At 44.8% G+C, this 13121-nt stretch overlaps 1 protein-coding gene across 1 annotated transcript; it reads right to left on the minus strand.

Moving 5' to 3' along the window:
• Nucleotides 1-332: 332 nt before the first annotated feature.
• On the minus strand, nucleotides 333-12869 carry LOC143934153 (ferritin, lower subunit). Its single transcript, XM_077457518.1, has 4 exons — nucleotides 12703-12869; nucleotides 5149-5295; nucleotides 2830-2955; nucleotides 333-619 (listed from the first exon to the last, which is right to left on the minus strand). Exons 1-4 carry the CDS (start codon nucleotides 12802-12804, stop codon nucleotides 473-475), a joined length of 522 nt encoding a protein of 173 aa, XP_077313644.1. The 5' UTR covers nucleotides 12805-12869; the 3' UTR covers nucleotides 333-472.
• Nucleotides 12870-13121: the final 252 nt, after the last annotated feature.

Below are 13121 nucleotides of genomic sequence, written 5' to 3' on the forward strand. Positions count from 1 at the left end.
TTACTATGGAAACATTTGTGCTACGTATGGTTTAGCAATAAAAAGGAAAAGATAATTGCTCCATCCACCTAATCTGTGTGAACGGAGGAATCGGTTCTTTTTATCCCCCATTCAGTTTACTGGCTGAAAAGAAAAGAAGTGATGGCCAGTTTTTTTTTTCTTAAATGCACATGTACTTAGAGATTAATAGCCATCTCCCCCCCCCCCCCCCCCCCCCAATAGAAGAGATTTACTCTCAAATTGCAGGGGGATGCATCATAAGGATTACATTTTGAAGGTCATGTATAAGTCTACAAATGTGTTGCATAAGAATAAATTAGGAGTACAAAGCATTCAAAACTAAATTGGTCCCAAATTTATTGTATAAATGAATGCTGGTAGAAGTCAAGTATTTTCAAGTAGTATAAATGATATCTTTCTGCAGCCTTCACAGAGCTATTGGTGCAAAAGCCTTGTAACTGCAGTAGAAGCTTTAGCCAAGCGTGTGTTCGTTGAATAGGTACTCGGCCATGCCAGGGTGGCTAGACCAAAGCTTCTTCAAGCTGGTGATGTAATCTCCAAGTTTTTTCATAGTCTCTACGCTCTCCGACAAATAAGGAGACTCCAGGAAGTCCGTCATCTAGAAATGGAAAAAATAAATAAACTCAGTCTCTCGCTCTCTCAAATATTTATTTTTATAAATATTGCCCCCAATGCATTTGTCAGATAATGCACCACTTCACCCAGAAAATTGTTGCAATTACAAGTGTTTAGGCAAAAAAAAAATAATAATATGGGCAAAAATATGCACCCTCAATTTCATATTTGGTAGCACATCCTTCCAATCAGTTGCTTCCAGTAACCATCAATGAGTTTTACACTTCTCCTGGAATTTTGGACCACTCTTCTTTCACCAACTGCTCCAGGTCTCTCAGATTGGAAGGGTCCCTTTTCCCCCCCAACTGCCGTTTTGCGATCTCTCCACAGGTTCTCTATGGGGTTTAGATCTGGACTCATTGCTGGCCAGTTCAGTACTCTCCAGCGCTTTGTCTTGAACCATTTCTGGGTGTTTGATGTGTGCTTTGGGTCATTGTCCCATGACCTCTGACAGTGGGCCCTACATTGAGAGCAAGCATGCCACTTGGGGGGGGGGGCACATTTGGCAAGGGGGATGGGCCTAGAGCGTCAGTAGGGGACCTGAGAAGAGCAGGTATGGGACCATTATATAGAACAGGCAAGTATGACATGTTAGTTATACTTCAATTATACATTTTTGATTGCTCTCAAAAACTAGGATTTTTTTATTTATTTTTTTCCCCCTCCATGAGAAACATTTGTGTAGTAAAAGTATCTTTAAATACATTTTTAAATATGTTGTATGCCTAAAGTAGCGCCTGAGAAGTTCATCTATGGAGATAGCCATTTGATAAAAAGGGGTCAGCAATTGAAATTTTCCCAACTGTATTCAGTGCTTTGAAACAGTGATTTAGAAGTATAGAGATAAACATCTTCGAGTCACTGACTGAAAATATTGGAGCCAGTTGGGCATCATGATAGCCAAGCAACTATACAGAAGGTGGTCAGTAATGGAACCCCACCCCCCTCCCCACAGATTTTGTAAACCGATTCAGTTTGGGTTACAACAGGGACCAGCAGCAGCATTTTCTTCTTGGCAATAAGCAGGTACTCCCCCCCCCCCCCCCCCCCAAGTGTCGCCGCTATGTGGCTAATGGGTTCATGTGAAGTTTTAATCACTGTCCACTTTAAGGCTGGATTCACAACTATGCATTTTATGTGCTTTTTGCACTACAGTCCATTTAACATGGTTTCCTATGGAACACCTTTTGTAGTGCAAATCTGCAAAAAAAAAAAAAATTATATATATATATATATATGCACTAAATGCATAGATGTGAATCCAGCCTCAATAAAACCTGAAAGCAGATAAATATAGAGCCAGTCATTGCTGACCTCCTTTGGAAAATGCCAGTTAAAGCGGAGGTCCACCCTAAAGTGGACCTCCGCTCATCGGAACCCTCCCCCCCTCCGGCGCCACAATTGGCACCTTTCAGGGGGGAGGGGGGGTGCAGATACCTGTACAGTACAGGTATTCTGCACCCTCTTCCGGGATAGCGCTCTGCGGAAAGGGGCGTAGATTACGCCCCTTTCCGCAAGTGCCCCGCTGCCTGCTGGGAAACACACAGATCCCAGAGGCAGCGGGGACCGTCCTTATTGCGCAGCGCGATTCGCGCATGCGCAGTAGGGAACCGGGAAATGAAGCCGAAAGGCTCCATTTCCTGATTCCCATACCCAAGATGGCGGTGGCAGCACCTTACAGACGATCTAGAGATCGGCTTCGGGTGCCGACATCGTGGGCGCGCTGGACAGGTAAGTGTCGCTATTTTAAAAGTCAGCAGCTGCAGCATTTGTAGCTGCTGGCTTTAAAAAAAAAAAAAAGCGGAGTCCCGGTGGACTCCCGCTTTAACCTGTTGCAATGCATGTGGCTATAATACTTGAGTCAGAATAAGTACACATCTGGGGATGCCATACTGAAATCAGAACTCTTAATCTACATACATGTTCCAGGGCTTTCAATTTATGTTGAAGATCATGAATCAATGCCCTCATAACAGGCATGTTTTAACGTTTTGTTTTCCAACTTGCCCTTAAAAAGTGGATGCAGATTAACTTGTTACCAACAGCACCAGCTTATCCAATTCCTCCAGTTTTCAAAACCCATTTGTGTGCGTTTTTTTTTTTAACCAGCAAAATGTATTTCAGTTATGTTGTCAATGTACAGTTTTAAACATCTTTATTTTGCGGTTACAAATGTTCCAATATGGTACTTACATGAGGGTCACTCTTGTCAGCAGCCACAGCATGGAGGTCCAGCAGAGCCTGGTTTACGGATTTCTCCAGCTTTAGAGCAGTTTGCAGTGCTTCTAAACCATTTGTCCAGTCATCACGCTCTGGTTTCTTTTAGGGTGGAAAGAATAAAATAGGAGGTTTGTGAACAGATGCAACAGAAGGGTTTTTTCCATTATGCAAAATCTGCCCTTGCAAATCTATCCTCTGTATAAGGGATTGATAACCCTCCTACCAACAATGTTGTATGGACAATAAAAATAAATAAATAAATAAATAAATAATATATGATAACATAAGATTAACCACTTGCTTACTGGGCACTTAAACCCCCCTCAGTCCCAGACCAATTTTCAGCTTTCAGCGCTGATGCACTTTGAGTGACAATTACGCGGTCATACAACACTGTACCCAAATGAAATTTTTATCATTTTTTTCCCACAAATAGAGCTTTCTTTTGGTGGTATTTAGTTACAGCTCGGAGTTTTATTTTTTGCTAAACAAACAAAAAAAGATGCAAAAAAAAAAAAAATCATGTTTTAATAGTTTGTTATAAAATTTTGCAAACGGGTCATTTTTCTCCTTCATTGAAGTGCGCTGATTAGGCGGCACTGATAGGCTGCATTGGTGGGCACTGATGGGCTGCATTGGTGGGCTGCATTGGTGGGCACTGATAGGCTGCACTGGTGGGCACCGATAGTGCCCACCAGTGCAGCCTGATAGGCATAGTTAAGGCGGCACTAATAGGCACAGATAAGGCGGCACCGATGGGCACAGATAAGGCGGCACTGATGGGCAAAGATAAGATGGCACGGATGGGCACTGATAGGTACCACAGATAGATGGGACTGATGGGCACTGATAGGTGGCTCTGATAGGTGGCACTGCTGGGCACTGATGGGCGGCACTGGGGTGCAGCACCTTTGAGGCAGATTTTGGGTGGCACTGTGGGTGGCACTGTGGGCACTGCTGGGTGGCACTGACAGGGGGGCACTTACTTTATTTTAGGATGGCACTGCGGGTGGCAGGTGGGCACTGGCAGGGGGCAGGTGTCCGCTTGAATTGCTGGCCGTGATCGGGAATGATGTCCCGAACACGGCCGCCGGCGATCGGCTTTTTTTTTTTCTCCTCGCGCTGTCAGCGCGAGGAGGAATACTAGCCGATTACCGGCTCCGTTTTATCACATGATCAGCTGTCATTGGCTGACAGCTGATCACGTGATAAGGGGTCGGGATCGACCCCTTACACGGATCGGTGATCAGGCGAGTCTCACGGACTCGCCGATCACAGAGCGCGCCGGGCGCGCAGGCCGCTCGTAACCGGGACGACGTCAATAGACGTCGTCCCGGCAATCTAGGTCCGCGCTAATGCCGTCATTCGGCAATAGCGCGGATCCCAAGTGGTTAAAATTCACAGAATACATTTGTTACAGATAACTATAGTACAAAACTGCTCAGCGGATATGGATATTTGGGATAAATATACTAAAAGGAGGTATCACTTACATGTTTCGGGGACACACCCCCTCTTCAGGTTATCTCTCAACCTGAAGAAAGGGAGTGTCCCCAAAACATGTAGTGTCTCCAGTCGGCGATGTGCGACTCTGCTCCCTTGGCATCAGCAGTTCCTAATTGGAATCTCTTCGGATTCCTTTGGCTGACTTGCGCCAGGCTGTGACATCACTTCTGGACATAGTGCAAACGGTCGCTGTATACTGGCCCCAACAGTTCCTGGGCCTGTAGCTTGCCCCCCCATCAGACCCCTGGCCTTATGGTCCTGGACAGGCCCCTCACCAGCGGTGCTCCTGTGGTTCTTTGTCCAATGGCCTTGTGCTGGGTTTCCCCAAGCCCCTGTGTCATCCACGTGGCTCCAGCCTCCAGGGACTGTCAGTTTTTTTTTTTTTTTATCTAAGTCTCTGCATGACCATCAATTGACTGCTGTATGCCTTGGTGAACATTTTTTTTTTTTTTTTTTTTTTTTACAACAATAAAAAGTTTTTACTTTGCTCTGAGGGTCCTAGTTATGTCTGCTGATCAGTGCTGTTCACCCCTTTGATTATATTGTCTGGTCATTAGCTAATATATTTTTATATTATACACATGCACACACAGTGGTTGGAGGGAAGCTTCAGAATGGCAAAGATGTTTTTATTAGAAATTATGTGACCAGACTGCAGTTCCTCTTTAAAGCTGTGTGCTGGGGGGACCCTATCGATCCGGGCGATGGACACACACACACACACACACACGCCTCAGCCATGCCCCCTTCGCCCTCACAGGATTTGGCTGCAGGAAGAACACATACCTCTACACTCTGGAGGAACACCCGGCCTCCTCTCTGGTTCTGGTACTTGATTAGCTTCTCCGCATGCTCCTTCTCCTCTTCTGAACGTTCCCGGAAAAACTTGGAAAAGTTAGAAAGGGCTACATCGTCGCGGTTAAAATAGGAGGCCTGAAAGAGATAACATTTCTAAGCATTTCAGCCCTGTTCAGCGACTGGCACACACCTTACAAATATGTGTAGTTCATAGCTCTCAACTGTCCCTTGATTTTGCATATATGGATATTTACAAGAGGCAAATCTACTTTGTACTACAAGTGCAAAGTGCAGTCGCTGTAAATCTGAGGGGGTAGATCTGAAATGAGGGGAAGCTCTGCTGATTTTTTTTTTTTTTTAATCATGTGCAGCTAAAATGCCGCCCCCCCCCCCCCCCCCCCCTTGCATGTCCCCCTTGGAACTACAGCAACTGCACTCTCAATGCAATTTCAAGTGCACTTTGCACTTGTAGTGCAAAGTGGATTTGCCTTTCGTAAATAACCCCCATAGACGTTATACACCTAGTGCAGTGATGGCAAACCTTGGCACCCCAGATGTTTTGGAACTACATTTCCCATGATGCTCCTGCACTCTGCAGTGTATTACAATACACAAGTAAATGCGCAAAAACAGGGTCAAAGATTTTCCCAATGTCCACCAGTCTCTCACCAATTGAAACCAAAAATCCAATTAAATGAATGAGAGTCCATATTATGTAAAGATCCGTATGCTTATAAAAATATAAAAGCTACTGTCCAGTAGAACAAAGGAAAGCATATAAAACCAGGAGCTTCATATCCAGAGCTGCCATCAGTGAAGGACAGAAGGACAGAAACCATGTTCCAAAGTCTGTGAAAAAAAAAGCAAAGGAAGAGGCGCCTCTGGGTGTAGAGATAACATACACTTTAATTTAAAAAAAACACATTTAATACATACAGGCAACTCACATTTTGGATGTGGTCTATGAGCATTCAGTCACTTTAAAAGCTGAGCATGGATGTGGTCATCTAGGCTTGATGAAGGAGCGCGGCTGTCAAACAACCTCAGCCTGTACGCTCACGAAACTGGTCGCACCCACCTCATGATGTCATCTCTCTCCACGTCTGTGCCACTTCCTGGCCACTAGCGGCTACAGTGCCTCAGCTTGACGGACTACTAGATGACCACATCCATGCTCAGCTTTTAAAGTGACTGAAAGCTCATAGACCACATCCAAAATGTGAGTTGCCTGTATTAAATGCGTTTTTTTAATTAAAGTGTATGTTACCTCTACACCCAGAGGCGCCTCTTCCTTTGCTTTTTTTCACTCTGCAGTGTAGTTGAGCATCATGGGAAACGTAGTTCCAAAACATCTGGAGTGCCAGGGTTCGCCATCACCGACCTAGTGCATATATCCCACAGCTTTACCATGCCGAGGGAGCTGCAGGTGTGGCATACAAGAAAATTAATGTATGCTTTATAAATGCTGATGCCACTTTGGATTTGTCCTACCCCGTGCATACACATCCGACAAATTTCCCAAACATCTGCCGAGACTCTAGTATGCTGCAATTTTTGATTTTCTTCTGAAGACTTATTTTATTTTGAGACACTGACCCACAACAAGCAACCAAAATTATCTGCATTGGTGTTTGCAAGTCAATAATGCTGCCAGAGATGCAGGTCATACAGCAGCCAGGAACGCGTGTAAATCTGACAAGGCGGTTGTACAGCCGCCAGATCTCTTCCACTGACCCCTGGTAGTGCCATCCTATTTGTGGCTGTGAAACCTCTATGGCAGGTGCTGCTGGTTAGAAGGAAGGGAGACTAGTGAACCCGCATTCGCTGATCTTCACTAGCTAGAATGAACATGGAAGGGACTTGCATTACATCACTTCTAGGTTTGGCTGGCACTCTTCCTGGTCTCTGTGGCCATGAAGAGGTGGAGGCCCCTCCCCCCCCACACATATGTACAAATTAAACATGCGAGTCAGGGTGCCCATGTATAAAACCAAATTGATTGGGCTACACATTATACAGTACATCATCATGCACGCTGGTGTGAGAACAATAATTCTAGGGCCAATAATCTCTTCTAGGGTCGGCTGTCAAACAAAATTTTGTAAAAGCCCCTCACAGATGTACAATACACAAACATCAGCTGTGCACGTATGCAAAACGACTATTGCACCACGCATTAGGTGCCACCGCACACACCAGAGTGATTCCATTATTTAGCCCTGGTTCACACCAGTGCAGCTTTGAAGTCACGCTACTTCAGCAGGACTTCAAAGCCGACTTTCAGTGGGATTTTGTGTGCCAATTACTGATATCTATGCAACTTCATTTAACAGATGCCAATGCAAGTTGCACTGAAATTGCACAGAAATAGTGCAGGAGCCTTTTTCAGAGACGCAGCGATTTGAAAGGTTCCATTGCCGCAAATGGGGTGTGACTTGTCGTGCAAAAAAAGCATAGATGTAAAACGTGTTCCATAGAAAACCATGTTAACCGTAGTGTGTTCTGCAAAAAGCTAAAATAAATAAATAAATAAATAAATAAAAATAAAACGCATAGATGTGACCCAGGCCTAAGATGTTCAGTAGCAATAATACACCAAGAAATAGGATATATGTGCATTATAACTAGTCAGACAAGACGCTCTATGAAGGATGGAAGGGAGATATAAATCTTTTATATTAAAGTAGTAGTAAAAGCTGAGACATCACCGCCCCCATATGGATATGATCATTTTAAAAATAATGAACAATACTGGTAAACTTACTTTAAGGCCTCATGCACACTGGACATTAACCATTTCGCATCCAGGCCAATTCTGACATTTCTCTCCTACATGTAAAATTCATAATTTTTTTTCTAGAAAAATTACATAGAACCCCAAACATTATATAGGTTTTTTTTTTTTTTAGCAAAGACCCTAGAGAATACAATGGCAGTTGTTGCAACTTTTTATCTCGCACGGTATTTGCGCAGCAATTTTTCGAACACTTTTTTTCAGAAAAAAAAAAAACAACACACACAGTAAAGTTAGCCCAATTTTTTTTGCATAATGTGATAGATGAAGATACGCCGAGTAAATAGATACCCAACATGTCACGCTTCAAAAGTGCATGCGCTTGTGGAATGGCGCCAAACTTTGGTATTTAAAAATCCCCATAGGCGACACTTTAATATTTTTTACTGGTTACATGTTTTGCGTTACAGAGGAGGTCTAGTGCTAGAATTAAGAAAAAAAATAAAAATAAATAAAAAAAAGGGAGGTGATAGTGTTGCGCTGTATAAGGAAAGGAGAGGGGGAGGGGCAAAAGGAAAAAAAAGAAAGATTACACCATAAAAGTAATTAATCGTGTACACATTATGTATTCCCTATAGTAAATGTGAAATATAAAATCAAGCAGCATGTGAATCAAAGTGTCATAAAGATCTATATACCATAACTAGCAAGTGCTAAAAGTGCAAAAAAAAAACTCAAAGTGACTAGTGCATACACGAATAAAAAAATGACAAAATCTCATTCAGAAAATAAATGCGTGGAGCAATTCATATAAATAAAGTGATAAGTGCCAATAAGTTCAAATAATTAGTCGCATAGATGAAAAAAAACGCTGGAAGAGAAATCAGTGCAACTATTGCTGTTGTGCTGTTCAAGCAACAAATAAAGCCATATTTTGTGCTGTGCAAATCATGCAGACAATTCAGTGGCACACTCCTCCTTTCCCCTTCGTGGGATAAATGGGGGGAGAGGGAGAGGGAGAGACCAGCTGTCATCACTGTATTTACATTGCATGCCTGTTTTTAACTTGCTAGTTATGGTATATAGATCTTTATGACACTTTGATTCACATGCTGCTTGATTTTATATTTCACATTTACTATAGGGAATACATAATGTGTACACGATTAATTACTTTTATGGTGTAATATATATATACATTTTTTGTTTTTATCAACCCCTGACCATCCACCCCTCCCCATCTTTCTTTTTTCCTTTTGCCCCTTCCTCTCCCCTTTCCTTATACTGCGCAACACTATCACCTCTTTTTTCTGCCTTTATTGGGGTCAGAGTTTCCCCTTTACCAGTGTATGCAGCAGTAGCCCATCTTCCCTTTATGTTATATCTATAGGGTTCAGCGCAGAGGTACTACACATAATACTAGTGCTAGAATTATTGCTCTCGCTCTAATGTTCGCGGCGATACCCAACATGTGTGGTTTGCACACCGTTTTCATATGTGGGCGGAACTTACGTATGCGTTGGCTTCTGCGTACGAGCTCACGGGGACAGGGGCGTTTTAATTTATTTATTTTTGACACACAAAAAAAAAAATTGATTACTTTTATTCCTATTACAAGGAATGTAAACATCCCTTGTAATAGAAATATGGCACAATCAGACCTATTTACAGTGAAATATGGGGTCAATAAGACCCCCATATCTCACCTCTAGGCTGGGAAGCCTAAAATAAAAAACCCAATCCTGGCTTCCTAGCCAAATCGGCGCCGTTATTTTGAATGCAGAGGCTGGGCGTGACGTCATAACATCGCGCCCGGCTGCTATGATTGTTCTTATAGTGCAGGGAATCGCCGATATCTGAATGATGTCTGTGGCCTCAGGCATCATTCAGATATAACCACCGAAAGCCGAGGCCCGTCCCTGGACGTCCTACCGGCGCAAAGTGGTTAAAATATCATAAAACGGCAGTAGCTTTGCAACTTTTTTTGCAATAGCAGGTTTTTTTTGCCCCCCAAATGGATCAAAAACGTTAAAAACTGCTGGTGAACAAAGTTTGAGCGTTTTTTTTTTTTGTTTTTTAGAGCTGAAAACCCCATCTCTCAGAACCCACTAGTTTTGGCGTTTTTTTTTTTTTTTATGGCTCAAAAAATGCCACTGCCCAGAACTGCTGATAACAGCCTATGTGTGCATGGACACATAGGATAAGATGATGAGTTTAATGACTGTAGAAAAAAATAAATAAAAAAAAAGTCTATCGCCAAAAACAGTGGCTGTAAAAATGTCAAAAACATACAGTGTGCATGACACCTTACACCAAATATAATTCCTTATATTACCTCCAGTCTATCAGCCTCCACCTTCTCTGGGTTCAGATGCTGATATTCCCTGCACAGTCTTGGTTTTTAATAAATAAATAAAAATGTTATACTTACCTGCTCTGTAATGGTTTTGCACAGAGCAGCCCTGAGTCTCCTCTTCTGGGGTCCCCTGTCGATCCTTCTGGCTCCTCCTGCCTTCAGAGTGGCCCAATAACAAGCTGTATATAGTATATAGAGAGCCCCAATAGCAAGGTAAAGAAAACTTCTAAACTTTAGAACCGCCCACTTCCTGCCCAGGACTACATGTCCCATGAGGCATTGCTCCTCACACATTCACAAGTTCTCAGGCACTTACTAACATATGGACAGTGTACTGAGCTGTATGTGTGCTGCACTGTAATACCTGATATGTAAACATAAAGTAATGCATTCTGTGTGCAGACCAACTAATCAGCTGGCCGATTATGAAAATAGTTGTCAACTATTTTCATAATCGATTAGTTGTTTGGGCCGTACAGACATCCCAGAAGCGGAGGCAGACACCGGTGTCAGTACAGAGAGGAAACAGCACCAATACAGCCTGACTGCAGCCCCTGTGCTCCGGATAGCTAGAGGAATATAACAAACCTCCAGACCTCTATGCAACCCTGGGAAGCATCCGATCTATAGTGACAACGCACCGCGTAAGGCCCGGGACGTCCGATCTATAGTGACAACGCACCGCGTAAGGCCCGGGACGTCCGATCTATAGTGACAACGCACCGCGTAAGGCCCGGGACGTCCGATCTATAGTGACAACGCACCGCGTAAGGCCCGGGACGTCCGATCTATAGTGACAACGCACCGCGTAACGCCCGGGACGTCCGATCTATAGTGACAACGCACCGCGTAACGCCCGGGACGTCCGATCTATAGTGACAACGCATCCGCGTAACGCCCGGGACGTCCGATCTATAGTGACAACGCACCACGTAACGCCCAATCTATAGTGACAACGCACCGCGTAACGCCCGGGACGTCCGATCTATAGTGACAACGCATCCGCGTAAAACGCCCGGGACGTCCGATCTATAGTGACAACTCACCGCGTAACGCCTACTAGAGGAATATAACAAACCTCCAGACCTCTATGCAACCCTGGGAAGCATCCAAACTATAGTGACAACGCACCGCGTAAGGCCCGGGACGTCCAACCTATAGTGACAACGCATCCGCGTAACGCCCGGGACGTCCAATCTATAGTGACAACGCACCGCGTAACGCCCGGGACGTCCGATCTATAGTGACAACGCACCGCGTAACGCCCGGGACGTCTGATCTATAGTGACAACGCATCCGCGTAACGCCCGGGACGTCCGATCTATAGTGACAACGCACCACGTAACGCCCGATCTATAGTGACAACGCACCGCGTAACGCCCGGGACGTCCGATCTATAGTGACAACGCATCCGCGTAAAACGCCCGGGACGTCCGATCTATAGCGACAACTCACCGCGTAACGCCTACTAGAGGAATATAACAAACCTCCAGACCTCTATGCAACCCTGGGAAGCATCCAAACTATAGTGACAACGCACCGCGTAAGGCCCGGGACGTCCAATCTATAGTGACAACGCATCCGCGTAACGCCCGGGACGTCCGATCTATAGTGACAACGCACCGCGTAACGCCCGGGACATCCGATCTATAGTGACAACGCACCGCGTAACGCCCGGGACGTCCAGTCTATAGTGACAACGCATCCGCGTAACGCCCGGGACGTCCGATCTATAGTGACAACGCACCACGTAACGCCCGATCTATAGTGACAACGCACCGCGTAACGCCCGGGACGTCGGATCTATAGTGACAACGCACCGCGTAACGCCGGCGCGTCCGATCTATAGTGACAACGCACCGCGTAACGCCGGCGCGTCCGATCTATAGTGACAACGCACCGCGTAACGCCGGCGCGTCCGATCTATAGTGACAACGCACCACGTAACGCCGGCGCGTCCGATCTATAGTGACAACGCACCGCGTAACTCCGGCACGTCCGATCTATAGGAACAACACACTGTGTAACTGCAGCATGTCTGATCTATAGGAACAACACACTGTGTAACTGCAGCATGTCTGATCTATAGGAACAACACACTGTGTAACTGCAGCATGTCTGATCTATAGGAACAACACACTGTGTAACTGCAGCATGTCTGATCTATAGGAACAACACACTGTGTAACTCCGGCACGTCCGATCTATAGGAACAACACACTATGTAACTGCAGCATGTCTGATTTATAGGAACAACACAGTGTAACTCCAGCATGTCTGCCGAGGACAAGGAGAGTCACGTGACTTCCGGAGGACAATACAAAGCTGCAGCGCCGGTTCTAAACACGTCTTATGCAATCTGTAATGTTTTTGATATCGCTGTGTGTGTGGCTTGTCATTACCACAGACCTTTCCCCGTTATCCCAGGCAGGAGACAAAGTAGAGGGGCTCACCATAGACAGGTAGATGTAGGAGCTGTGGAATTTCAGGTTCACCGTGCGGTTGAGGCCCGCCTCGCAGTCTTGGTGGAAGTTTTGTCTGACCTGAGACTCCATGATGGTGTGTAGTACAGAGACAGCTGGATGTGATGATTATGTGTAGAGGAAGCCCTCCTGATGTATGAAGGAAGCCCCTCCTAACCCCCTCAAGTCCCCTCCCCCACACATGGCTGCTTGCACATTCCTCTGTCACTCCCAGTCACTCATGGTCTGTTTACTAATCTAATCTACACATGTGGAATGCACAAGACACCACATTTAAAGTGAACCTTTCCTAAACTAGATTTTATTAGCAAAAATTCTCAGAATATGACGTTAAAAAGTAATTCAAAATTGAATTTGTTGTTAATATTCCATAATGGAATGAATGGACT

This window comes from Lithobates pipiens, unplaced genomic scaffold (assembly GCF_037356315.1).
Source record: "Lithobates pipiens isolate NorthernLeopardFrog02 unplaced genomic scaffold, aLitPip1_a1.2 Scaffold_27, whole genome shotgun sequence".
NCBI lineage: Eukaryota > Metazoa > Chordata > Amphibia > Anura > Ranidae > Lithobates > Lithobates pipiens.

Bases quoted from the DNA above. Each gene is read 5' to 3' on its own strand.
- LOC143934153 (XM_077457518.1), bottom strand. From the start codon at position 12,804: ATGGAGTCTCAGGTCAGACAAAACTTCCACCAAGACTGCGAGGCGGGC. The intron at 2,956-5,148 runs GTATGTGTTCTT...CCACCCTAAAAG, and splicing joins TGTTCCTCCAGAGTGTAGAG to AAACCAGAGCGTGATGACTG. The intron at 620-2,829 runs GTAAGTACCATA...TTCCATTTCTAG, and splicing joins CTGACAAGAGTGACCCTCAT to ATGACGGACTTCCTGGAGTC.